The sequence below is a fragment of the Saccopteryx bilineata genome, chromosome 2 (genome assembly GCF_036850765.1).
Source record: "Saccopteryx bilineata isolate mSacBil1 chromosome 2, mSacBil1_pri_phased_curated, whole genome shotgun sequence".
NCBI lineage: Eukaryota > Metazoa > Chordata > Mammalia > Chiroptera > Emballonuridae > Saccopteryx > Saccopteryx bilineata.
The window spans coordinates 359,255,967-359,282,793 of NC_089491.1; the positions used below are offsets into that span (position 1 = coordinate 359,255,967).

At 46.2% G+C, this 26,827-nt stretch overlaps 1 protein-coding gene and 1 pseudogene across 11 annotated transcripts in view; both read right to left on the reverse strand.

Annotated features, from left to right (window-relative positions):
• The window catches only part of RAP1GAP2 (RAP1 GTPase activating protein 2), a 490,286-nt gene that overhangs the window by 301,069 nt on the left and 162,390 nt on the right, over positions 1-26,827 (reverse strand). For 9 of the 11 annotated variants that reach the window (XM_066263014.1, XM_066263015.1, XM_066263021.1 and 6 more), the window contains 5 exons: positions 15,954-15,989; positions 12,159-12,203; positions 11,342-11,374; positions 10,778-10,990; positions 9,281-9,384 (listed from right to left, as the gene is read on the reverse strand). In XM_066263014.1, the coding sequence (XP_066119111.1) occupies positions 9,281-9,384; positions 10,778-10,990; positions 11,342-11,374; positions 12,159-12,203; positions 15,954-15,989 (431 nt within the window). The remainder of the gene's footprint in view (positions 1-9,280; positions 9,385-10,777; positions 10,991-11,341; positions 11,375-12,158; positions 12,204-15,953; positions 15,990-26,827) is intronic. The other 2 variants (XM_066263016.1, XM_066263024.1) reach the window with 1 other exon arrangement.
• On the reverse strand, positions 3,788-8,134 carry LOC136324823 (high mobility group protein B1-like; annotated as a pseudogene).

Sequence of the window (26,827 nt, forward strand, 5' to 3'; positions counted from 1 at the left end):
TAGTTTTTTGACTGAGACTTAGGGTTTTCTATATACAATATCATATCATCTGCAAATAATGATAGTTTTACTTCTTCTTTTCCAATTTGGATGCCTTTTATTTCTTTTTCTTGTCTGATTGCTGTGGCCAGGACTTCCAGGACTATGTTAAATAAGAGTGGTGAAAGGGGGCACCCCTGCCTTGTTCCTGATCTTAAGGGGATTGCTTTTAATTTTTGCCCATTGAGTATGATGTTAGCTGTGGGCTTGTCATAGATGGCCTTTATCATGTTGAGGTATGTTCCCTGTATTCCAACTTTGCTGAGAGTTTTGATCATAAATGGGTGCTGGATTTTATCAAATGCTTTTTCTGCATCTATTGAAATTATCATGTGGTTTTTCTCCTTCCTTTTGTTTATGTGATGAATCACATTGATAGATTTGCAAATATTGTACCAGCCTTGCCTCCCAAAAATAAATCGCACTTGATCATACTGTATGATTTTTTTCATATATTGCTGGATCCAGTTTGCTAATATTTTGTTGAGGATTTTAGCATCTAAATTCATCAGGGATATTGGCCTATAATTTTCTTTCTTTGTGTTGTCTTTGTGTGGTTTTGGAATCAGAATTATACTCACCTCATAAAAGGAGCTTGGAAGTCTTTCTTCCTCTTGAATTTTTTGAAATAGCTTGAGAAGGATAGGAGCTAGTTCTTCTTTAAATATTTGGTAGAATTCACTTGTAAAGCCATCAGACCCAGGACTTTTCTTTTTTGGGAGTTTTTTTATAACTGTTTCAATCTCATTTGTTGTAATTGGTCTGTTTAGGTTTTCTGATTCTTCCAGACTAATTTCTGGAAGATTATATGTTTCAAGGAATTTGTTCATTTCATCTAGGTTGTCTAGTTTTTTAGCGTACAGTTCTTCATAGTATTTTCTTACAATATTTTGTATTTTCGTTGTTTCAGTTGTTATTTCTCCACTCTCATTTCTAATTTTATTTGAGTCCTCTTTCTTTTTTTCTTGGTGAGTCTGGTTAAAGGTTCATCGATCTTGTTTACCTTTTCAAAGAACCACCTCCTGGTTTCATTGATCCTCATTTCTGCTCTGATCATTTTTATTTCCTTCCTTCTACTACCTCTGGGCTTTACTTGCTGTTCATTTTCTACTTCTTTTTTTAATTTTTATTTTTTTATTCATTTTAGAGAGGAGGAGAGACAGAGAGAGAGAACGGGGGGAGGAGCTGGAAGCATCAACTCCCATATGTGCCTTGATCGGGCAAGCCCAGGGTTTCGAACCGGCGACCTCAGCATTTCCAGGTCAACACTTTATCCACTGCGCCACCACAGGTCAGACCTTCTAGTTCTTTTAGATGCAGGGTCAAGTTGTTTATTTGAGCTTTATCTAGCTTCTTAAGGTATGCCTGTAATGCTATAAACTTCCCTCTCAGGACTGCTTTTGCTGTGTCCCATAAATTTTGAGTTGATGTGTGCTCGTTATCGTTCGTTTCTAGGAATTTTTTTATTTCTTCTTTGATCTCATTGTTAACCCATTTGTTATTTAATAACATGCTATTTAGTTTCCAAGTGTTTGAGTATTTTTCAGTTTTTCTGTTGTGGTTGATTTCTAGTTTCATGCCATTGTGATCAGAGAAAGTGCTCGATATGATTTCAATCTTTTTAAATTTGTTGAGACCGCTTTTATGCCCTACCAAGTGGTCTATCCTAAAGAATGTACCATGAGCACTTGAAAAGAATGTATATTCTCCTGCTTTAGGGTGAAAGATTCTGAAGATAGCTATTAAAACGAGTTGATCTAGTATGTCTTTTAAGTCTGCTGTTTCTTTGTTAATTTTCTTTCTTGAGGATCTATCTAGTGATGGTAGTGGGGTGTTGAAATCCCCTACTATTATAGTATTGCTGTTGATCTTGCCCTTTAAATCCATCAAAGTCTGCTTTATATATTTAGGTGCTCCTATATTAGGTGCATAGATATTTATAACAGTTATATCTTCCTGTTGGATTGCTCCCTTTATCATTATGTAGTGACCTTCTTTATCTCTTACTATAGTCTTTGTTTTAAAGTCCATTTTGTCCGATATAAGTATTGCTACCCCAGCTTTTTTTTATTTCCATTTGCGTGAAATATTTTTTCCACCCTTTTATCTTCAGTCTATGTGCATCTTTTTGTTTTAAGGTGTGTCTCTTGTAGACAGCATATGTATGGGTCCTGTTTTCTTATCCACACAGCTACCTTATGTCTTTTGATCGGATCATTTAAACCATTTACATTTAAGGTTATTATTGATATGTAGTTGTTTATTGCCATTTTATTCTTTAAAACTGTATTCCTCTTTTGCTATATTCTTTTTCACCTTTGAGCTGTTTACAACAGGCCCCTTAGCATTTCTTGCAGCCTTGGTTTGGTTGCAGTGAATTCCTTAAGATTTTTTTTGTCTGGAAAGCTTTTTATTTCTCCTTCAATTTTAAATGATAGCCTGGCTGGATTAAGTAGTCTTGGTTGTAGGCTCTTGTTTTGCATTACTTTGAATATTTCTTGCCATTCCCTTCTGGCCTCAAGTGTTTCTGTTGAGAAGTTGGAAGTCATCCTTATGGGGGCTCCTTTGTAGGTGATAGTCTTTTTTCTCTAGCAGCTTTTAATATTTTCTCTTTATCACTTAGCTTTGGTATTTTAATTATGATGTGTCTTGGTGTAGATTTCTTTGGGTTTCTCTTTAATGGAATCTCTGTACTTCTTGAATTTGTGAGATGTTTTCCTGCCTTAATTGAGGGAAGTTTTCAGCTATGATATGTTTGAACAAAGTCTCTATCCCTTGTTCTTTCTCTTCTTCTTCAGGAACCCCTATGATGCGGATGTTATTTCTCTTCATGTTGTCACAGAGCTCTCTTAGAGTTTCCTCAGACTTTTAGAGTCCCTTTTCTTTTTTCTGCTCTGCTTCGTGCCTTCATTTATCTTGTCCTCTGACTCACTGATTCGATTCTCAGCTTCATCCATCCTGTTTTTAATTCCTTCCATTGTGTTTTTCATTTCTGATATTATCTCTGTCATTTCTGACTAATTCTATTTTATTATTTCAATGTCCTTTTTTATATTTACTATCTCTTTATTTAGGTATTCATAATGACCATCTATTGTTGTTCTAATATCTTTTTTTTTTTTTTTTTCTTTTTTTTTTTCTGAAGCTGGAAACGGGGAGAGACAGTCAGACAGACTCCCGCATGCGCCCGACCGGGATCCACCCGGCACGCCCACCAGGGGCGACGCTCTGCCCACCAGGGGGCGATGCTCTGCCCATCCTGGGCGTCGCCATGTTGCGACCAGAGCCACTCCAGCGCCTGAGGCAGAGGCCACAGAGCCAACCCCAGCGCCCGGGCCATCCTTGCTCCAATGGAGCCTCAGCTGTGGGAGGGGAAGAGAGAGACAGAGAGGAAAGCGCGGCGGAGGGGTGGAGAAGCAAATGGGCGCTTCTCCTGTGTGCCCTGGCTGGGAATCGAACCCGGGTCCTCCGCACGCTAGGCCGACGCTCTATTGTTCTAATATCTTTGAGCATCCCAACAATTGTTATTTTAAACTCTGCTTCTGGTAATTTGATTATATCTGACTCATTCAGGTCCTTTTCTGGGGATTTCTCTTGATTCATTTGTGTTGCATTTCTCTGCCTTCTCATTTTTTCTGTGTAAGAGAAGGTTTTGGCCACTGGAGTCCACTGGGTGTGGCCTCTGTGTTCCCTAGGTGTGGTCTGTCTGCAGGCCCACCATCCCCTCTGCTGTTGCTGGCTAGGGCGTTTAGGTATGGGCGTTGCCGGTGGCTGCCCACTGCGGCTGTTGCTGTGGTTTCCGCCTCTCCTTTACGGGAGTAGCTGTGATCATGTGCTTGGGTGTACAAGCCTCGGTGGCCTTGGCCTTCATCCCGCCCCTGTGGGTGGCATTATGCTCAGCCCTGAGGGCAGGGTTGAGCACCTTTGCTCAGCTGCGGGTCTCCGCCTGATTCCGGAGTTTGGCCCTACCCTTGCAGGAGGAGCCCGCTCATAGGACAGTTGCAAGCCTTGGCTCCACAGGCCGGGCGGGACTGCGTGCCCAAGCTCAGTAGCGGGACTCCACCTGTTCTGGACTTTTGGCTCCACCCCCGCGGGACAAGCCGGCTCCCAAGTTAGGCCACAAGCCTTGGTTCCACAGGCGGGGCAAGGCTGTGCTCCTGCACCCTTGCTGAAGGGTGGGTCTCTGCCCTTCCGGTGCTCCTGCCTTTCCCCCACAGGCTGGGTTGCAGGCGGTCCACAGCTGGGCTTGACCACTTTTGCACATCCCCTCCTCCGCAGCTGGGCAAGACCGAGCTCACACCTGGGCCTCAGTGGTGGCCAGCTGGCTTCCACCCTTGCCGACAGAATCGCACTTCCATGTCCCACTGCTGCCAGCCCTCGGGCGAGCCCTCAGCTGTATGGGTGGGGGTCCTGCAGCTCAGTCCCTAAGACTCATTACTGTAGTCCCGAAAGCTCCCTCCTTCTAAGCAACTCTGCTCTGAGTACGCACGGGAGAGCTTGTTTGGCTGGTGTCCTGCTTCCCTTTGCTGGTATTGCTGTTTCCACGGGAAATATTCACTTCAGATTTGGGGAGTGACTCGTCCCAGGGGTTAGGGTGGCTGTCTCTCAAAATGTATTCTCCCTGTGCCTCCTAGATTACACACTTTTCCTGCTACTCCGGTCCTCTCCTCTCTCCCCGTCTCCTGGAGCCCCGAGTGAGTGGTTGTGAGAGAGGTTTTCTGCGCGGTCCCTTTAAAAAGAATCCTGGGTCTGAGAAATCAGTCTCTTTCTCACAAACAGTATCCTGTCTTGTTTCCAGCTAAATATTGTCCATATGCCTCTTCTAGGCTCTGGGGCTGCAGGCTGGGGCTTTGTTCCTGGGACTCAGGACCCTCCCCTCTCTGCTAAACTCACTTCCCACCACGCAAGTCTCTACCAGCTGCCGTTCGCTCAGGGGAGCTGGGCAGCCCTCTCCGCGTTTCTACTTTTCCTACCAGTCTCAGTGTGGCTTCTTCAGTGTTCCTTGGTTGAAGAGTCCTCTTAGTTTAGTCCAAAGTTGGTTTTTCCAGATGATTGTTCTTAAAATTAGTTTGTAATCCACTTTGGTTCTCGGAGGTAGAAGTTGGTACGTGCACCTACTCCATCACCATCTTGTCTTCTCCCAGACTTGCTTCTGTTATCATATTGATTCCTTTATGTTCTTTTTCTATATGTGTATGTTTTCTTTGTCTTTATTTATTTAGAATGCTTTCATTCTACCAATGATTTTATATGCATGGTATATTAAATTTTCATCAAAATATGTCCAGCTATAGCTTCCTTTCATTAATTTTTGTCTGATAGTGGGTGAGTCTTTTTGATATGCAGATTTAAATCTTCAGTCACCTTAAAAACATCAATTATCCATGTTTAAATCTGGCTCACCACCTTCCATATTTATTATAATTTTGCTTATCATTTTGAAGTTATGTTTTCTTTTGAGTTATGTGAGAGTTTCTTAAGCATGTTCTTAATATTACTAACTTTTGTTCTTTGTTGCTTCTAAAGCCACTTAAAATTTCTTTAGGCAATTTTTAGTTTCTTATTTCCTTAATTTAACCAGCAAATTTTTATCTCATTCTATTGCCTTATTTTATCTTTTGCCTTTTCTTTCATACTATTTATTTTTTTCTAGAAGTTTGCTGAAAATACCAAGCTAATAGAAATCTATATTTACTTGGCTTTCTGTAGTAAATTCTTTCCAAAACTCGATTATTTCCCTACCTGCTAATGCTAGGTTGTGCTTTTTTAGATGCAGAATCTTTTCTTTCACTGACTTGTGATGATGTCCTCTTCTTCCTCCTCCTCGTCCTCTTCTCCCTCCCTTCATATTTAAACTTGAAAAAGAAAAAAATCAATTTAGGCTTATTTGTTTCCAAATTGTGGGTAGATTCTTCTTGGCTACTCTTGTGGCACAAACAGAGGCTATTAAAATATCTTTCTCAGATTTTAGGCTGAAGAGCTATTGTTATAAGACATCAATTAGGCCCTGGCCAGATGGCTCAGTGGGGAAAGCATTGTCCCAACTCACCGAGGTCACGGGCACATATGAGAAGCAATCAATGAGGACACAATTAAATGGAACAACTAGGTGGAACGAGTTGATGTTTCTCTCTATCTCTGTTCTCCTCCTCCTCATCTTCAATCAATGAAAAAGTTTCTTTAGAAAATAAGACATCAATTAAATAATCCAGAAGCCTATGAGGAATGAGGAAGAAGGCTGGGACAGGAGTCCCTGCCAACTGGGAAATTTCATCTCTGCACAATTTCTCCTTTGTATCTGGTAAAATGGCAGAGCCATGAGGCCAATGTTTTTATGTCTGGTTTTCAATTTGGCCTGGTCATCACTCTAAGTGCATGATGGGATTGTCCAACTTCCTAGCTGGTATATAGTTTCTCTCCACCACCCTACCCACTGGCCTTCTATGTGGGAGAGTCACACTTGAGCTTGTCCTTGGGCTCCCCGTGGCAACACATTTCAAATGCTGTTGGCTCAAAAGCACAAAAGTGATTCCATGTGGAAAGACCCCAACTGTTCAGGACTCACCTTTACTTCTAAAAAGTATAGGACTCCCCTACACTCTCCAATTTCATATATTCCCAGATCACACTGCTTTCTAAGGAAGGGAAGCTGGAGTTCAACTCTCAATATCACCTACATTATAGTCCTAACTGCCCCACAGATAACAGAAATAAAAACTGATCTGTTACGTTTCTGACATCTTTCTCTAGTTTTCAGTCCTGATGCAACATTTCAGATAGGATCTAGTTTTAGAAAAGGGATCCTTATGTTCAACTGTCATCTTACTCAGAAATCCTACCCAATTTAGGTCTGATTTTTATTAAGAAAGGAAGTAATTCCCTTTACAGAGGTTCACCTAGCTCAAAATCCTATTTGGAAGTGGGGGTACAGGTACTGCTCTCCGAGAAAACTGGTTCCAGTGGTTTAAATGATTCTTCCTTGCCTTGCAAATATTATTTTTAGCCAGGTGAACCTCAGTTTTAAAAAATTGCTCCCTTTTTTTTCTAATAAAAGAATTATATTTACTTAGAAGCATTAAAATGTCAACAAAACAGCTGCAACTTCTTTGCAATTACAGAGTGGTTTTCAGGTAAGGAACAACAATTACTTCGTGTAAGCTGCATCAGAGACAACAAAAGATGAAAAGCCACCATCCCCACATATAACTAATCTGTGCCGTGCACCAGCAAGAAGCTGCTTTAAATTTCCATGCCAATCTATAACCCCCGTACGGTACCAGGCGAGGTTAGTGGCTACTGAAGATGCCAGGAGGACAGGGCTCTCTAGAGACACATTCGGTAGTGTGGTAACTATACAAAAATAGAAAGACACTGCACAGTTTAAAAACAAATCTTACACAGTCTTACATCTCAATTTTTTTCTTCTTTAAAAGGAGTGGGTTGTGTACTGGGGTTAAATGCTTTGTAGACAAGAAAAACTACTGTGCTAGAACCAACTAATTCATCATCTTCACCTTCATCTCCCTCCTCCTCCTCTTCATCTTCCTCATCTTCCTCCTCCTCCTCCTTCTTTCTCTTGCATTTTCCAGCCCCGATGGCTCCTCTGCCGCTGCATCGGGCTCTCCCGTCGCCCGGCGTGCAGCGGTACCTTTCCCTGCCTCTCCTCCAGCTCAGCGGCCTCCTTCCACCAGGCTGCTGTCACCTGCTGCAGCGTCACCCCGCGTCTCTCCCAGCCTCTTTGCAGCATCACCCACGGACAGGCCGGGGTGCTCTCCTTTGGTTTTTGGATGATACTCAGAACAAAACCAATAAAATAAGGCCAAAGGAGGCCTCCTGGGTGCTTTGGGATCCTTGAACTTCTTTTTGAAGGGATATAAGTTTTCATAACAGGCCTTTGTCGCCTTTGTCACGTCTTCACATTTTCCTTTCTCTTTAGCAGACGGTGGGTGCCCCACCTGTCTGGAGCACGTCTGAGAACACAGAGAAGCTGACAAAGGCACCGGGGCTTCTCCCTGTGTTCCGCCCAGCAGGTTTGCACAAAGACAGCATGTGATGACATTTTGCCTCTCGGCTTTTTAGGATCTCCCTTGCCCATGTTTAATTATTTTTCTTCCTGCCACTTGAGGGGGCAGGCGATGGGTAGCCTGGGGCAAGGCAGCACAGGCCTAGGGCCACCACTGTGCCCACCACCCCCTTTTTGTCAGACTCACCAAGGAAGAAGCCCTGCTCGAAATGGGACTGGCTCTACCTGCCACTGCTGGCTGGGGCTAAATTGTTCCCTTTCTTCATAAAAAGCCAACCAAGACCAGATGGGTGCTAACAACTTCCTGGTACCACCCCACCTCTCCCAGAGCAGGGTTATGTGTCCCTGTCCCCTCCCATATTTATCTCAAAATTTGGACCAAAAAAACCAAACATGTTTTCATTCTTTTCCAAATACCTTCAACAACTTTCAATTCCATTCAGCAAATAGGGACCGGGAGCTGGCCCGGTTCACAGCACTCTGCTAAGCCCAGCACTCGGCCTTCTCACTGGCCGTCCTGGCTCCTCTACCAGCCCACCATGGACAGAGAAATAGGACACAGAGTCCCTGTGCTCCCCCAGCATCCTGTGTATACATTAAAATAAAACCTGTGACACACATTAAAAGCCTCTATTTTTCTCTCCCACCAGACCTTGAGAGAGGAGGGACCACGGCTCAGTCGGCATTGCAGCCCAACCACCTATCACATTTCCTGGTACAAAGGAGGTTCTACAAGGCATGTCAGTCAAACCAAATAGAAACCGGTCCCAGTTCCCGCCTGAGAGGATATCACAAGCCAGAGAGGTCCTGGGCTTAGCTGCTGCTGTGACCACCTTTCCATGTGCGGAACCCAGCACATACAGAGATGCTTTGGGATCTATATTCCCTGACTGGATACAAGCCACGGGCAGTGTTTAGCAAACCCTCTGCCAGGATGATGTGGGGTCGTGTCTCTGCAAAAGGAGCTCCCGACTTTTTCTTCCCATCTTCCTCACAGCCAGAGACAGGCAGGTGAGGGTATGGCCTATGTGAGCTGAGACCAGGAGATTGCTGTGACCCTTGCAATCAGTCAGCTGGCATAAACACCTGGCCTCCCTGCCTGGCAACTCCAACATAGCCCAGTCTGTTCTGCCAGCACAACCAGACAGGACTGGTCAGACTGGTATTTCTGGGTCCCTGCTACTAGGGGTGTGGCCTCCAGCAGTGCAGCAGCCCTACCTGAGAACAATCCGAAGGTACTCAATGCCCTCTGCCTCCTCACACTTGATGGACAGGAGCAAGTTCCCCAAACTGCTACCGGTACAGTAGAAGTTCAGATGATCCTAGAAACAGAAATCAGGTGTTAGCAGGGAGGAGGGGGACCTTCCAGGCACAGCCCCCTAAATCACCTCCTTCACCACGAGAGAGAAGCAGCACAGCAGGGAAGAAGAGAAGGATGCTACAGCTGCTGCTGCTTCCGATGAGGAGGAAGGGGAGGAAGGGAAAGAGGAGAATCACAGTAATAGGCTCCAACCACCAAGTCCTCAGGCTGTCAGTGCCAGGCACTGCGCTAAGGGCTGACTCCCCATTATCTCCTTTAACCCAGAACTTTCTGGGGGAGATAACATCACCATCCGCATTTCACAGATGGAGAAAATATGTTCAGGAAGGTTCAGTAACTATCCAGGGTCACACAATTAGTAGGTGACAGATCAGGATTCAAACCCACACATATCTTGACTGAAGCTCAAATTCTTCACCACGAGACAGAGTCCATCTGCCTGCTCCCAGGGAGCAGCCCGGCCCGTTCGGACGATCGGTGACAATAAAGCCAGGAGGAGCCCTGGCACATCCACCTAGTGGAGCAGGGGGTGGCTGGACAGTGGCTCTTCCCCTGGCTCAGGGAGTCCCCCTGGACCTGCTCTGTTAGGCTGGGGCCCTGGGATCTGCATTTTAATAAGACTGGGCTGGGGTCTTCATCCATTTCCTCCCTGTGAGACTCAGCAAAGCTGACTTTGGCTGGAGACTTCCAGAATCTACCCTGGGGATTTCAAGAACCTGGCAAAAGGGCAGAATATATTTAAAGAAATGTCACTGTCACTGTTGAGCACTCAGAAGCTCACAACGCCTCACGTACTACAAGTACCTGGGGACGTATGTGCATGAGGACGTGAGAGATCTGGACCATTCAGACGGAAATGGACACTTCAAGGGTACAAGAACATATGTTTTCCTTCAACTCTCCTTCAGCCCCCAAACGCTGCCCATCCCATGGCCTCCTGGCAGTGGTCGGCAAACTCATTAGTCAGCAGAGCCAAATGTCAACAGTACAACGACTGAAATTTCTTTTGAGAGCCAAATTTTTTAAACTTCGATTATATAGGTAGGTATATTGTTATTCACTGTAATTATGGTACTCCTAAACTGGCCTTTGCTAAAAACATCCTCAATCTGTGAGCCGCAAGTGGCTCGCAAGCTGCGGTTTGCCAACCTCTGTGACCTAAGCATCTGCTGGGGGTGTCCCCACAGGGACCCATCACACTGAGCCTTGGGACTTCTGTCCACCCCCTGGCCCCCTCCCCAGGAGCAGAGCCAGTCAGACCTCTCCAAGGAGGACAGAGGTAGGCAGCAAGAAGCGGGCAGGGCCAGGAAGGTACAGAAAAGAGGGGGGGCAGCTGGGGAGGAATACCGGGTTCCCCTCTGGCAGTCCTTCCAGCCAGGGGCCCTCGGCCTCACCTTTCCCAGGAAGTGCTTGCGGTAGGCCCTGGCTTCACTCCTGCACTCAAGCTTATAGCCAAAGGTGCTGGGGCTGAGGCTGTCCTCTTCCTCCTCCTCACAAATGCTGCTGCCCAGTGAGGTCGGCGTGCCCACGTTCTCCGGATCCTCGATCCAATAGCCCCCAAACTGGGGCAGGACGATCAAGGGGTATGGGCCTCCCTTCTCCACAACCTGGAGGCAAAGGGAAAGTCTTACGCTGCAACCTGCCCTCGATCTGCAGGAGATGGGGAGGGCACCAGCGGAGGTATCCCCCACCTCTGAACTGCTGCATGAGGGGTATCTCCATATATGAGGCCAAAGGCAGTAACATGAATCCCTCCTCCAAGCCCCACAATATCTCCCACTTCAGCTGTCCCAATTTAAACATGGGGAAAAGGCTGAAATCACAAAGGAGAAGAGGCCTCAGGCCCTCAAGTCCCCATCCCAAGGTTCTCACCCCCACGGGGTGAGGGAGGAACCATCACCATCATCACCATCAGCTCCCTCAGCCTTGCCCCAGAGACAGAATCCAGGGGCTCCTACCTCATCGATGCTGGGGTACGGGATGTAGTCGTCCTGCAAGACAAACGAACAAGGCCGCCGTTAGTCCCAGCAGTGCCCATGAAGTTGGATCACTGTTTCCACTCCCTCTCCCAGGCCTAGGGAGGAGGCGTGCTGGGCAGCCCGGCAGGCTGCACCAGGGTTTTGGGAGCATCAGTGGGAAGGACACCAGATGGACGAACAGGCTCTGGCTTCTCTTAAGTTCTTCCCCAAACTGACAGAACCTGAGTGCAAACCGGGCAGCTGAAGAAGCAGCACACAGAGGAAGGACGACGCAGGACACAGGCACACCGAACGCCACACCCCGACTGACACTAGCTTCTCACCAGGAGGCTCCAACAGGGAGATGGCCCTGGTCCTACCCAGCACCCCCTCCAGGCAAGGGGACTGACCTCCAGTGATAAACTGCACCCCTGGGCCTTGGAAACAGAGCCTGCAGCTGATAGCTAATGCCTGCTAGAGCCTGGAGCATGAAGCCTGACACCCCTAAATACTGTTTGTGGTTTGCTTACAAGAGTGGGTATGGAGGAGCCAGGCCAAGCTGCAAGCCTTAGGTCTCCCCCGAGGCCTTCACCCCAGCTTGCTCTGAAGTTACCCTAAAGGCATTAAGCCAGGGCCTGCCTTGCTGGCCACCATGCCCTAGTCAACAAAGGCACAGCCACTTCAGTGGGCCTTGGTGAAAATCAGAGTTAGATGGTATAAGAGAGTGGCCCCGGCATGCTGGCCACTCCCCCTGCCTTCTTCTCACCTGGCCCCCTCACCTGGCCCACCTGGCTGCCACCTCACCCACCCAGCCCACCTTGTTCTTCTGGGGTCCCGGCTTCTGCTCTTCAAGCTTGATCCCCTGCAGAAACAAGGAAAAGAGGATCCATGGAAAAGCAAGGGTCACAAAATAAAGACCAAACAGAGCAGTCCCTTGGGAGCAACTGCCAGTTGGGGGTTAGTAATAATAACAGCAAGGGCTGCCCCGTGCTGGGCCCTTAGACGTCACACACCTATCACACTCAGACCTCACAGCAGCCCGGATGAGGCAGCAGGCAGGGTGTTAAGAGCATAGACTCAGCCAGATCACCAGGGTTCAAATCTCAATACTGTCACTTATGACCTTACAACCTTGGGCAAATCACAGAACAAAACCTCTCTGTGGCTCAGTGTTACCATCTGCAAAATGGGAATGATAATGGCACCTACTATAGTGGTGAAGGTTAAATGTGGATAACATGTTAAGCCCTTGGAAGAGTGACTGGTACATAGTAAAAGCTATGACATTATTATCATGAGGTAGGCAGGATTACTGTCGTGAAATATCTCCCCCGGTCTCTCAGAGGATGAGGTGAGGGGCAGAATGGGAATCCACATCTGTGGGGGTCAGAGCCAGAACTCTGGACCTCACGCCACACCAGCTCCACCCCCTCCCTGGTGGAAGGACCATGGGTAGCAGGCACGTAGCCTGGGCCTGGTCCTCACTCTGCCACTATCCTACTTTCAGTGACCCCTGACAATGTTGAGATTTTTGCAGCCTTCATAACTTCATCTGTGACATGGGGATTCTAGCACTCGCCCTCCCACCTCACGGATGCATCACTGCAAGGATCAGACACCTTGACGGGGCCTGGACGAAAAGGGTTCCCCTGCAGGCATCTGGAAAACTCAAGTTCTGACTTCATAACTTCATCTGTGACATGGGGATGCTAGCACCCGCCCTCCCACCTCACGGATGCATCACTGCAAGGATCAGACACCTTGACGGGGCCTGGACGAAAAGGGTTCCCCTGCAGGCATCTGGAAAACTCAAGTTCTGACTTAACTGGGTTTTGTGGGAGGAGACCACCTGGTGTTCCCACAATTATTTGCATAAATGCAACTAGGGTATGAGACGGTGGGACAGGAGGAGAAACAGAGCCCTTCTGGAGAGAAGGGAGCCCAGCAGCAGCTGCTGTCTAATCGTAATACAACAGAGGGGCTGAACCTGGCACAGCATGTTCCTTCTGTCATCTCCTTTGAAGCCCTCCTTTTTACCAATGAGGAAACGGAGGGCCAGGAAAGCATTTGCTTGCCTACTGTCACACACCTAGTGAGTGGCAGGGCCTGGATTTGAAGCCGAGCCATCTACCCACTGTGTACGACCAGGCCCCGCAGTGCTTGGAGCTCCAGGTTCCTGCTCACTGGGCGGATTTAGACTTCAGTTTCTATGGACTTCTCTGGGCTGAGTCACCCTGCAGCACTGGTCAGGTGGGTGTGGGAGAGCCCCTCCCACTGGACAGGTGCTCCTCTCACTGCACAGGGAGAAAACCACCTGGGTGGCCCTGCAGATCCTTTCCAGGATGGGGAAGGGGTTGATGTCAGAAGTTTGTGTGCGTGTCCTGTATTAGTCATCCCAGCCTGGGAACAGCCCCTAGGCAGGAGAACAAACCTCCTCCTGTCCCCTCCCCTCCCCCACAACAGAGCCATGGCCTGGCACTCTCCCCTCTGTGTGTCATCCTTTGCACCAGGTAGGATCATTCTCTCTCCTTCCCTTGCCATGAAGAAATTGAAGTTCAGGGAGAAATAATGACTTGACTGAGGTCACTCAGCTAGAGAGTGTCAGAGTTAGAACTTGAACCCAAAACTGAGCCCTTAGTCTCTGTTGCTTCACAGGGGCTGCGTCCTTTTTCAAATTCCTGAGTCTAGGGCGAGGTCACTCCCAGACCTTAGTTACATCTCCTCACAATTCGCAGAGTGCCCTGGGCACCTGACTGCTCAGCATGAAGATAGACTACACCCACTCTCAAGGACAGAATCAGTCTGGTCACGAAGCAATGAGTGACACCTGTCAATCTCTGACCCCAGACAAGTGCTTAAAACACATGCGTTATTATCAGTATGTTCTTCCCACCCTTTCCACCTGTATGAATAAACCTTTTGGACCTCTCCCCATATTCCCTATGGCATCAGGTCTTACCTGTGAGCCCTGCCCCCTTGGTGGCAATTACAAAGGCCCCCCAAATCCACACTAAACACTGACTTCTAGGCAATGCTTACTAAGTATTTACTCATTATCTCATTTCATCCCAGCAACAATATGAATGGGTATTTTTACTCTTATTTATTTATAGAGGCTGTGATATTATGATTTATTATAAGAAATATACATTTTGGTCTTCGTCCCGTTCCTGGCACAGAGCTCCTTAGAACCCTTGGAATTTCCTAAGTGATGAGTAATGAAAGCATTCAGGAGCATTTTTGTTACAGTATTTGTGGCCTTATCTCCTTGGTTCCTGGAACAATTCCAGAGTCATAAAGGTGAAAGGGGTGTCATTCATAAGTATGTGTTCATGAGTTTATGCTATTGTGACTTTTGGGACTTTACAAAGGATGGGAGCTGGTTGCCAGGGGAACCAACCAGAATTAAAGGGTTGGAACTTTCAGTCCCGCCCAACCCAACCTCCAGTGAGGGGAGAGAAGCTAGAGGTTGAGACAGTCACCAATGGCCAATGATTTAGTCTATCGTACCTAAGTAATGAAGCCTCCATAAAAACCCAGAAGTATGGGGTTTGGAGAGCTTCCGGGGTTAGTGAACACGGGGCGATGTGGGGAGAGCAGTGCATTCTCAGGGGGTTCGGAAAGCTTCCGGGGTTAGTGAACACGGGGCGATGTGGGGAGAGCGGTGCATTCTCAGGGGGTTTGGAGAGCTTCCGGGGTTAGTGAACACGGGGCGATGTGGGGAGAGCGGTGCATTCTCAGGGGGTTCGGAAAGCTTCCGGGGTTAGTGAACACGGGGCGATGTGGGGAGAGCAGTGCATTCACAGGGCACGGAAGCTCTGAGCCCTTCCCGCACGCCCTGCCCTATGTCTCTCTTTCATCTGGCTGTTCCCGAGTTAGATCCTTCTATAATAAACCAATAATCTAGTAAGTTAACTGTTTTCCTGAGTTCTGTGAGCCACTCTAGCAAATGAACTGAACCGGACTTGTGACTGGCACCTGACGTGGGGGCCGTCTGTAGGGTAGAACCCTCACCCTGCGGGGTCTGACACCAGCTCCAGATAAACAGTGTCAGAATTGAGCTAAATGGCTGGACACCCAGCTGGGGACGAAGAATTGTTTGGTGGGGAGAAGCAATCACACATTTGGTGTCAGAATGAGCTGAGAATAGTGCTGTAAGTAGACAAAAAGCAGTAGCTAGAGGCTTAGAAAGGGAAAGAAATTTGGCAAGCTAGTGTTAGATGCAGGATTTGAACTCAGGTCTGTCTCTCAACCACCGCTCTGCCTCCCAGACACAAGATGAGTCCCCTAAGAAGGGGGCTTTCTTTCCAACCCATTCCAGGAACATCTCTCAAACCCTCCCCATACCAATGGGGTCGATGGCATCCCATCTACTCTGCTGGGGGTTCTGTTTTTTTAATCTTGTCCCCGCTCTTCAGGCAGAAGCCATTCCAGAATCCTCTGAGTCACTCCACATGGAACGAGCCTCAGGTTGTCCAGGCCATTGGGACTGTGAGTCCTCTGTTCTCCGCCCCTCTCTCCAAGGTCCCCACGTTCTGCCTGTGGGTTCCGCCTGGTACCGTGTCCTCCGAGGTCGCTGCAGCACCCCCCACCCACTTTGGGAAATGCTCACCTGCATTTTCTCCAGCATCTCGAAGAACTCCGCCGACTGAAAGACAAAGAGGGAGGACAGCGGTGGGGTGCCGGCCAGGAGGTCTGCTGCGAAAACCACCTCGCCAGCTGTCTGAAAGCTTACTTAGCCCAGGGCTTCCCCGCAGACAAAATGTATTTGGATCAAGAGAGAAGATAATTTGATTTTGCCTTCACAGAGCTGGAGGCCAGAACACCCCACACAACAAGAGAAAAAATAAAACAAGCTGAGACTGGCAAACGGCCCTGGGGAGAGCAGCCACTCCGCCTCTGTGGGAGAGAGGAGCCCATGGGGCCTCTGGGGAAACCCAGGTCCCCCAAAATGCCCATCAGTCTTGGGAGTCGGCCTCCAGCGGGATCTGTGCTTGGGATGTTTTCAATCCACCAGTGGGGCCAAGCTGTCCACCACGAGTAATTTTCCAACTGCTTTTCCAGCACAGCCCTTCCATGTCCCTACACAAAACCTCACTGAGGACCCTAATAAATAAAAACAATAAAACCAGAGCCTCCCTGGCCAGGGCGGCTGGGGGGCTTGAGCCAGGATGTGCCGTCTCTGCCTGCCTCGGTCCAGTGCCTAGAGCTCGGGAAACAAGCCTAAAAGATATTGAACCACAGCTTCCAGGGGCCTGGGTGGGTTATTTTAAAATTCTCAAACTACATAAGGCCAAATATTTAACCTACTTTGGTGTCACTGTTGTAAACTCCAGGTAAGACAAAAGGGAGAAAAAGGAATTAGGATGAAGAGGTGAGGGAGTGGAAGCTCCACCCTAACAAAACACATGTGGGGATCCTTCAGAAGTTTCCCCGCTTCCTATTCCATGAAAACAGTCACACTTTCTTGTCCTAACACATCTGGGCCCTGGCAAGCCATAAGTTAATGAGTACCCAGAACAGAAAGTCCCCAGATAAACAGGAAAGAATAGAAGGCAGTGATAAGAAGAACCAAGTATGTCCTTATCACTTCTTCAGGCAGAGGTAGAGCATCTGAACAGCTCTCCCTTCCTCTGCAAGCACCAGTGGTCAGAGCTACCTAGAGTCTTGCTGCCCTCAGAATCCTCAGAAGAGAACCTCGATGGGAGGGGCCTGGGTCACCTGGGGAGACCTAGCTCTGCTTCAGGTTCCCAATGACCTCTCCAAAGCCACAGCTGATCCATCAGAGGCAAAGAGTCTCAGACTCACCAGTAGTTCAGGTTCTGGGGTCTGGAAACCCCACGTGTGAATATATAGGACTGAGGGCAAGCTTGGAGCACCGACATCAAGCACCCTTGACTAAGAGCAGCCACCAAACACCCAGCTCCCAAACCCATCCTTCCTACTTGCTCTATCCATTCTTACCAACTCTAGGCTCCAAGAGACCAAGATTACTAGGCATAAAGAACTTACACAGATCAATAAGGCTAGAAAGATGAGTGGAAATGGATAAGGGGGCAGAAACAATCAACATTTTAAATACACAGACCTCTGACCCAGCAATTCCACTTCTAGGAATCTATAGTATAAACACAGTTATACATGTACTCAAAGATAGATGCAATAAAATGTCCTTTGCAGCATTATCTCTAACAGAAACAATTTAAATATCAAGCTATAGGAAATTGGTTATAGTAAGCTACATTCATAGAATAAAATACAAATTCCATGAACAACTATATGTCAATAAATTAGATAACTTAGATGAATTGGACAATTCCTAGCAATACACAAACTACTAAAACTGATTCAGGAAGAAATAGAAAATCTAAAAAGATCTACAATAAATAGAGATTAAGTTAGTAATCAAAAAACTACCCACAATGAAAAGCCCAGGTCTTGATAGTTTCCATTGTAAATTATATCATTTAATGAAGAGTTAATACTAATACCTCACAAATGTTTCATACCTCACAAATGTTTCCAAAAATAGAAGAGAAAACACCTCCCAACTTATTCTATGAGGCTGGTATTACCCTGACACCAAAACCGAAACCATCACAAGAAGCCTACAAACCAATATAGCTTATGAATATAGATACAAAATTCTCTACAAAATACTAGCAAACTGAATCCAGCAACATATAGAAAAGATTATAAATCATGACCAGGTGGAATTTATCCCAGTATTGAAAGGTTAGTTTAACATCCAAATATCAATTAATTAATACAACACATGAATAGAATAAAAAATAATCATTATCATCTCAATAAACATAGAGAAAGCATCTGACAAAATCCAAAAACCTTTCTTGAATAACAGAAGAACACTCTACACACCAGGAATAGAAGGGAAGCTCCTCAACATGACAAAGTACACATACAAAAACCCCACAGCTAATATCATACTTAATAATGAAAGACTGAATACTTTGTCCATAGATAAGGAACAGGGCAAGAATATCCTTTCTCCCCACTTGACTTTAATAGAGCACTGGATGTTTTAACCAGAGCACTTAGGAAAGAAGACTATATGAAAAGCATCCAAAATGAAAAGGAACAAGTAAAACTATCTTTATTTACAAATAATATGATCTTGACCATAGAAAACTAAGGAATTCATTAAAAAAAAAACCTTTTAGGACTAATGTAATAAATGAGTTCAGCCAGGTTGCACAATACAATAATCAATTGAATTCCTGTTGTATATACTGTTAATAAACAATCCAAAGATAAAATTAAGGATGGCATCAATTATACAATTATGATGGCATCAAAAAGAATAAAACACTTAGGTGTAAATTTAGCAAAAAGAAAGTGCAAAACCTATATCTCGAGAAGCATATAACATTGATGAAAGAAATTAAAGAAGTTCTAAGTAAATGGAAGTAAATGCCATGATCACACTTAGAATTAGATTATACGATTAAGAGAGCTGTATTCTCCAAATGATCTACAGAGTCGATGCAATCCTTATCACAAGCTCAGCTAGATTCTTTCTAGAAATTGAAAAGCTGATCCTAAAATTGATATAGATACTCACGGGGCCCGGAACAGTCAACTGTTCTTGAAAAAGAAGAACAAAGATGGAGGATTCACACTTTCCAATTTCAAAACTTAGTACAAAGCAAAAGTAATCTGGACAGTGCAATACTGACAAAAGAACAGACATATAATATAGATCAATGAAATTGATTTTAGAGTCCATAAATAAATTTATTATTTACGGCAACTGATTTTCAACAAAGGGTGTCAAGACTATTTAATGGGGTCTTTTCAATAAATTATGCTGGGAAAACTGGATAGCTACATACATCATATACAGAAATTAAGTAAAAATATAAAAGCTAAAGCTATAAGACTCTTAGAAGAAAACATAGGAGTAAATATTTGTAACCTTGAACTTGGCAATGGATGCTTAGATATGACACCCAAAGCGTAAACAACAGAAGAAAAAAAAACTATTAGACTTCACGAAAATTAAAAATGTACTATTAAGAAAGTGAAAATACAGCCCCAGACTAAGAGAAAATATTTCAAATTATATCTGATAAGGAACTTATATCTAGAATATATTAATAATTCTTATAACTCAATAATTAAAAGAGACCTCAATTTTAAAATGAGTAAAGGATTTGAATAGGCATTTCTCCAAAGAAAACATACAAATAGACAACAAGCACATACAAAGATGCTCAACATCATTAATCATTGGGCAATGTAAATCAAAACCACGAGAGACCACTTTATACCCCACGGAACGGCTATAACCAAAAAAACAGTAACAAGTGTTGGCTAGAATATGGAGAAATTGGAACCATCATAAACTGCTGATGGGAATATAAAATGGTACAGTCACAGTGGAAAACAGTTTGGCAGTCCAAACAAAGATATACCATTTGACCTACCAATCTGCTCCTAGGCATGTACCTCAAGAGAAATAAAAGCATATGTCCACACTAAAACTTGTGCACCAATATTCATAGCAGCAATGTTCATAATATCCAAAAAGTAGAAACAACCCAAACGTCTACCAACTCACAAATAAACAATTATGCCATATCCACACAATGAAATAGTATTTAGCCATAAAAAAAAGAATGGAAGCCCTCGCCAGTTGGCTCAGTGGTAGAGCATCCACCCAGCATGTGGAAGTCCTGGGTTCAATTCCCAGTCAGGGCACACAGGGGAAGCGTCCATCTGCTTCTCCACCTTTCCCCCTCTCCTTTCTTTCTCTATCTCTCTCTTCCCCTCCTGCAGCCAAGGCTCCATTGGAGCAAAGTTGGCCCAGGCATTGACGATAGCTCCATGGCCTCTGCCTCAGGCACTAGAATGGCTCCGGTTGCAATGGAGTGGAGCAATGCCCCAGATAGACAGAGCATCACCCCCTGGTGGGCATGCTGGTTGGATCCTGGTCAGGCACATGCGGGAGTCTGTCTCTCTGCCTCCCTACTTCTCACTTCAGAAAAATACAAAATAAAAAAAGAAAAAGAATGGAGTACCGCTACATGTTACAACATGGATAAACCTTGAAAACATTATGCTACATGAAAGAAGTAAGACACAAAAGGCCACATGTTCTATTATTCCATCTATATAAAATGTCTAGGATAGGCAAATCTATAGAGACAGAAGGTAGATTAGTGAGTGGGTTGCTCAGAGCTGAAGGAAATGGGAGATTTCAAAGGTGATAGCTAAAGGGTACAGGGTTTCTTTTTGACTTGATAAGAAATGTTCCAAAACTGATTATGGCAATGGTTACACAATTCTATGAATATACAAAGAGCATTACATTATATACTTTAAATGGGTGACTTTATAGTACATGAATTATCTCAAGAAAGCTGTTCTGAAAAAAACACTCACTATGCAGCCATTCAAAAAGGAAGTAATAGATCTATATTGCTTATATAAGATGGTCTCCAAGATATAAGTATGGGGAGTGGGGAGAATAAGAGAACAATACATAGAATATGATCCCTTTTTATAAAAAGAAAACCTAAAGCTACCTATAGGTAAGTATGTAAGTGAATAGAAAGTAATATGGAAAAATATAACTCACACTGTCAAAAAGTGATTATGGCCCTGCCCACATGGTTCAGTAGATAAAGCATCACCCCAGTGCACCAAGGTCACAGGTTCAATCCCAGGTCAGAACACATACGGAAAGCAACTGTGTGATGAGTGCACAACTAAATAGTATAACTAAGAGGAACAGTGAGTTGATGCTTCTCTCTCACTGTTCCTTCCTCTCTCTCTCTCTTAATCCTTCTCCTCCTCCCCCATTGAAAATTTTCAATGGGGAAATTTTTTTTTTAATTTTAAAGTGATTATATGGAGAGGGGAAGGGAGAGGTGAAGACGGGTTTGCTTCACATCCAGTCTACTCCACGAGCATGTATACCTATACTACTTGCATAATTAAATTTCAAATAAATAAATAAGTTTTTTAAGGGAAACAGAAAAATGTGCACAGGACACAATTTACTCAAGGAGAAAGATAAAATGACCAATAAACACAAGGAATATGCCCAACCTTCCCAGTTACTGAAGAAATTAAGATAATAAGGTAATATCTTTCAGCTATCACAATGGCCAAAATTAAAAAGAAAACCCAGAGTTGGTAAGAATATGGAGTTAAGGACACAGGGACAGAAGGTCCACATGAATCTGGTACCTTCCTGAAGGGCAATTTGGTACTGTGTGCCCAAAGTCTTAAAAACCTTCATATATTTTGGTCCAATAAACCCAATCTAGGCAATTTACTCTAAAGCAATATTTGAGCAACTACACAAAGATATGTATACAAGGATATTTGTCCCAACATTGTTTATAGACAAAAAAGTACCAACAAAGTATCCACCAGTGAGAGAAGAGTAAATATTGCATGGAAGTGTGCTCGCACAATAAAATACTCTAAGAGATCTATGTTAATTCTGCTAGCATAAATATTTACAATGTGTGGCTAAGTGAAAAAAAAATAGAGTATAGAACATAATCCCACTTTTTTTTCAATTAAATGTAAAATACCCATTTGAAGATATAAATACAGATCTAGAGATAGAGCTAGATTATAGATTTAGATATAGATATATAGACATAGACATATAGATAGATAAAATACAGATACAGAGATAGAGACATACCTGCATGTGAATATACACATCATCCATCCACACAAATATATCTTGAAGGATACATTCCAAAATAAGTTACAGGTTAAGGATAAATATTTCCTTTTTGCTTTTCAATACTTTTAAATTTTTCTACAACAATTATAAATTGTTTTTCAATTAAACAACATTTTTAAGGCTTCAACATATAAATAGAGGCTCTAGCATTCCTTTTTTGCTTCCCCCAACCCCAGCTATAGGCCCTTCTCCTGTCTTCAAGAGAGGGTGAGTTTGGGAACACAAGGACAGCCTTCATTGCCCGAAGAAACTAGATTCAGGCCAGTTCACATCTAGGTCTAACCTTGACTCTGTGTATTATAGACTAACAGGTTCATCACCCCCAAATACAGTTCACTCTGCTAACCATGCAAACAGGCAATCAAAAAATATGTTGAGTGTGTTCTTAAAAATGCCCTTGTATTGATTAATCAGTTAACCTAACCAAATAAGCCCCTGCAAAACATGGACAGGGTGCTGGAAGTACTAGGCAGGAGCTCACTTTCCAGGGCACTCGATCTCAATTATGAAACAACACACTCAGGGTTATTTTACAGATGACAAGTGGCACAGTGGTCCAGAAGCATAAAGCACTTCTGCCTGGAAGGTCAGTGTATTAGTTCTCTATTGCTCTGTAACAAATTACTCCAACACTTAGTGACTCAAAACAATTTATGTGGGTCAAGACTTCAGAAGTGGCTTAGTTGTATCATCCTGGCTCAGGGTTTCTCAGGTGGGTGCCAGAAGGATGTGAGCAGCAGCTACATCACCTGAAGGCTTGATTGGGGCTGGGGGATCTCCTTCCCAGATGGCTCCTTCACACGGCTGTTGGCAGGAGGCCTCAGTCCCTCACCACATGGACTTCCCCATAGGCTGCTTGAATGTCCTCACAACATGGCAGCTGACACCCCATAGAGCAAGCATCCGAGAGAAAAAGCATGGAGGAAGCTACAGCGCCTTTTATGACCCCATCTCTGAAATCATACACCATCATTTCCACTTTATCTGATTCATTAGAAGTTCCAAAACCAGCCCACCTTCAGGGGGGAGAGGAAACAGTTTCCATCTCTGGAGAAATACCAAAAAATTCATGGACATATTTTTAAAGCCATCATATCAAGGAAAGCTTCTTGCAAAAGGTCGAATCCCAGGCAGACCCTGAAGAACACACAGCTCACTTGATAGAGAGGGTGAGAGGGCATTGTGGGTAGTGGTGATTCTGGACAAAGGTGGAAAGGTGGAGAATCATGATGTGTAGTCAATGAACCTGGATCAACGTGGCTGGACTGAGGCCCCTGGGTCAGTCTCCTGAAGACCAGACAGGAAAGAAGGGCTGGGGTCTAGGCCTGAGGGACTGCTGAGAGATGCCAGAGCACCAGGCTTAATCTGGAAGGCAGTGGAGAGCTACCGAGATTTGGGAACAGTAGACAGACACAGGAGGCAGTAGAGTGGGGGTGGTCAGAGTGAGGTCTGGGGAGTGGCCACCTACGGCTGCCCAGCTATAAGGCAGGACGCATGTTACTTTAGCTCAATCCCCTCACTTGGAAACGAGATATAACCCCTGCCTTTCAGGGCTCAGGTGAGGATGGAGTGAGGACATGGACAAGTGTCCCGCGTGCCCTGGTCCACCACAAGTGCTCAGAAGGAACTATTAGAAAGCTCACTCTGCAAACAAGCCTTGTCCTGTCAGGAGGTCATCTAGGAGCTTCAGGTTAGTTTTTCCTGATTGAGGACACTTAGCTTTTCTTGATTTCACTGGTTTTCCCAGAAACATTGTACTTAAATTACTGTTACAAATGGGTCTGTGTTTCCTGAATGAAGACGCCCAGGGCCTTGGGGCGGGCACAGGTGGTGAGATGAAAGGGCCGCTATTCAATCTGAGCCCTGATTGATGCACTGGGTGGATGCTTCCTACGGGGCCAGGAGCAGAAATCAGCCAGTGGCATCTTGGCCTCAGCTGGGCTGGTCCTGCTTCTCAGTGACTAGTTGAACTTTCCAATGGGACAGTTCCAGCCTTGGCAAAGAGCAAGTCTCCTTTTCCACCCAGGAGCAGGGTGACTCAGGACAGCCTGGAACAGTGGCTGCGGCCACTAGGACCCACCCTCGGCCACACCCCCTGAAATTGCTGCACTCGGCCAAGGGCACACAGGAGGCACTCAATAAATGCTCACTGACTCACTGTGCCTCACGGGCGCTTTAGGACAGAGTGAAGTCCTGCCTGGGGCAGCCTTCGGAAAGGGATACCTCTCCATCAAGAAGCCGGGCACTGGATTGTCCCGGAGAAATGTAACCCGGCCTCCTCATCAATAGCAGCATCCACTCTGCTGGCTCATTTATTATTAGCAACAGCTGTTGCCACCCAGATCCGCACCACAGCCAGCATTTCCCCACAGGCTCTGTTGTAACAGCCAGTCAAGTGGTGTGAGAGTGGCACACAGAGCTAGCACTCAGCCAAGGAAACTGCAGGCTGGGCCCCAGGGTTCGGTCCAGATTAAACCCCTGTCCTCCTCACATCCCAATATAGAAACGGCCTGGTCTCCCCTTGGAAGGGCAAAGCGAGCCGTTGGGAGATCACCGGAGGAGGTCCGAGGCAGCAGAAGCGAACAGGAACTGCGAGGCCAGTCTTGAGAACTCTTCCCAATACCCCTACTTGCTCTCCCTGACACTAGCCCCGGGCCAGGCGGTGAAGAAGTAGAAGCAATGGCATGTTCCAGTACAGGAGAGCCACTGCCACCCCTCTCACCACACGTCCCGTCCCACGGCAGGAGCAGCCCAGCTGCCTCCCTCCGGTCCACAGCAGCTCTACCCATGGACAAGGCCTTGGCCTGCAGGCAGGCGCCACCTGTTTTTTCCTCCTGGCTGCATCCCAGCTCAGGAGGCCCCCACCAACCACACTCCTCCCTGGTCCTAGTTGGAGAGGTGACACCCATGGCCACCCAACCACTGTCCACTGGGTGCCTGCTAGACAAACTGCCCCAGCCCTGGGCTCCTCTCCTCCCCTCCTGGAGGTGGGGGTGTGTTTATGTGTGAGCAGCCTTCCTGCCCAGGAGATGCCACACACCCACTGCTCATAGCATCGGACGACGCTGGGCACCTGTGTCTTGGGGCAGGGCTAACAGCACGATGCCCAGGACTATGTTGGGATAACGAGAGCTGGTCTACAGAGCCTGGCACAGCACCCAACACAGAACACACTCATGTGCAGTGGCCGCTGCCTTCTGTCCCTGCCCACCTGAATTCAGGAACACACGAGGGGCGAAGGCATGTCGACAGCAACAAGAAACACTAAAACAAACAAGGATGGAGCACAAGGCATCTTCCGCCCCACACAGACCCCGAGAACACGGGACAGAGAGCTGGGCTGCGCAGTGCTCTGGGGAGAAGGGAAACGTGGGCATCAGAGCAAGTTTCTCGTCCCCATGGAGATGGAAGACGTCACAAAAGAAAAGGACTTCTGGAGAGTTTTATAAAGAGATTTTTGGAAAGCTGGGGGAACTAGAAACCCACAACACATACCCCGTTGGGAGCCACACCTGATGTGCCCCATGGCTACCTAACCATGGTGCCTGTGCTCTGCTGCTGACTCAGAGTCCCCTGGCCTCAGGGCAAGCAGGATGAAGGCCAGCTGGTCACCCATCTGGCTGCCAAGGCCTTTGGACAGGGCTGTTCGCCACAAGAAGGCAAAGAATGTAGTTCGCTAGAACACAAGGTCCTTGAAGGCAGGGCTCCTTATTTTGTTACCTGCCATATCCCTGGGCCTAGAACTACCTGGTACCTAGTAGATGTTCAAGAAATGTTTGCTTTATGAATGACCAACAATTCTGCCCAGCGAGATGAGGATGAAGCACACAGCAGAGGCTAAGCCCTCGGCCTGGGAGTCAGGGCTGGACAGGCCCGTGTCCCTGCCAGGCTCTCTGCTACCCACGGCCGAGATCAGGCAGCAGAATCACCTGAAGGGCTTTGCTGAAACACGGGTTCTGGTGATGCTGACTCCTGGGTCAGGGACCACACTTTGGGAACCCGTGACCTATGAAATTAATTATGCTTCTTAATGTGCAGGTGTTGTGTGAAGGGGACCAATCCGGCCAGAGCAGAGATGAAGGGAGAATGAAAAGGTGACTGGGTCTTTATTAGACATCTTAAAAATTAGGCAGACTTCCGTTTAAATCTCTAAGACAGGATTTTAAAAGGCAAATGGCTACAGGTACCAGGCAAGCAACATAAAAGAATGAAGGATAACAAGTGAAAAGATTGATTCAGTAATCAAAAACCTCCTAACAGGCCCTGGCCGGTTGGCTCAGCGGTAGAGTGTCGGCCTGGCGTGCGGGGGACCTGGGTTCGATTCCCGGCCAGGGCACATAAGGAGAAGCGCCCATCTGTTTCTCCACGCCCCCCCTCCTTCCTCTCTGTCTCTCTCTTCCCCTCCCGCAGCCAAGGCTCCATTGGAGCAAAGATGGCCCGAGCACTGGGGATGGCTCCTTGGCCTCTGCCCCAGGCGCTAGAGTGGCTCTGGTTGTGGCAGAGCGACGCCCCAGAGGGGCAGAGCATCGCCCCCTGGTGGGCAGAGCTGCGCCCCTGGTGGGCGTGCCGGGTGGATCCCAGTTGGGCGCATGAGGGAGTCTGTCTATTTCTCCCCGTTTCCAGCTTCAGAAAAATACAAAAAAAAAAAAAAAAAAACTCCTAACAACAAATGGTGCTGGGAAAACTGGCTATCCACATGCAGAAGAATGAAGCTGGACCCCTACACCTCCCATATATAAAAACTACCTTAAAATGAA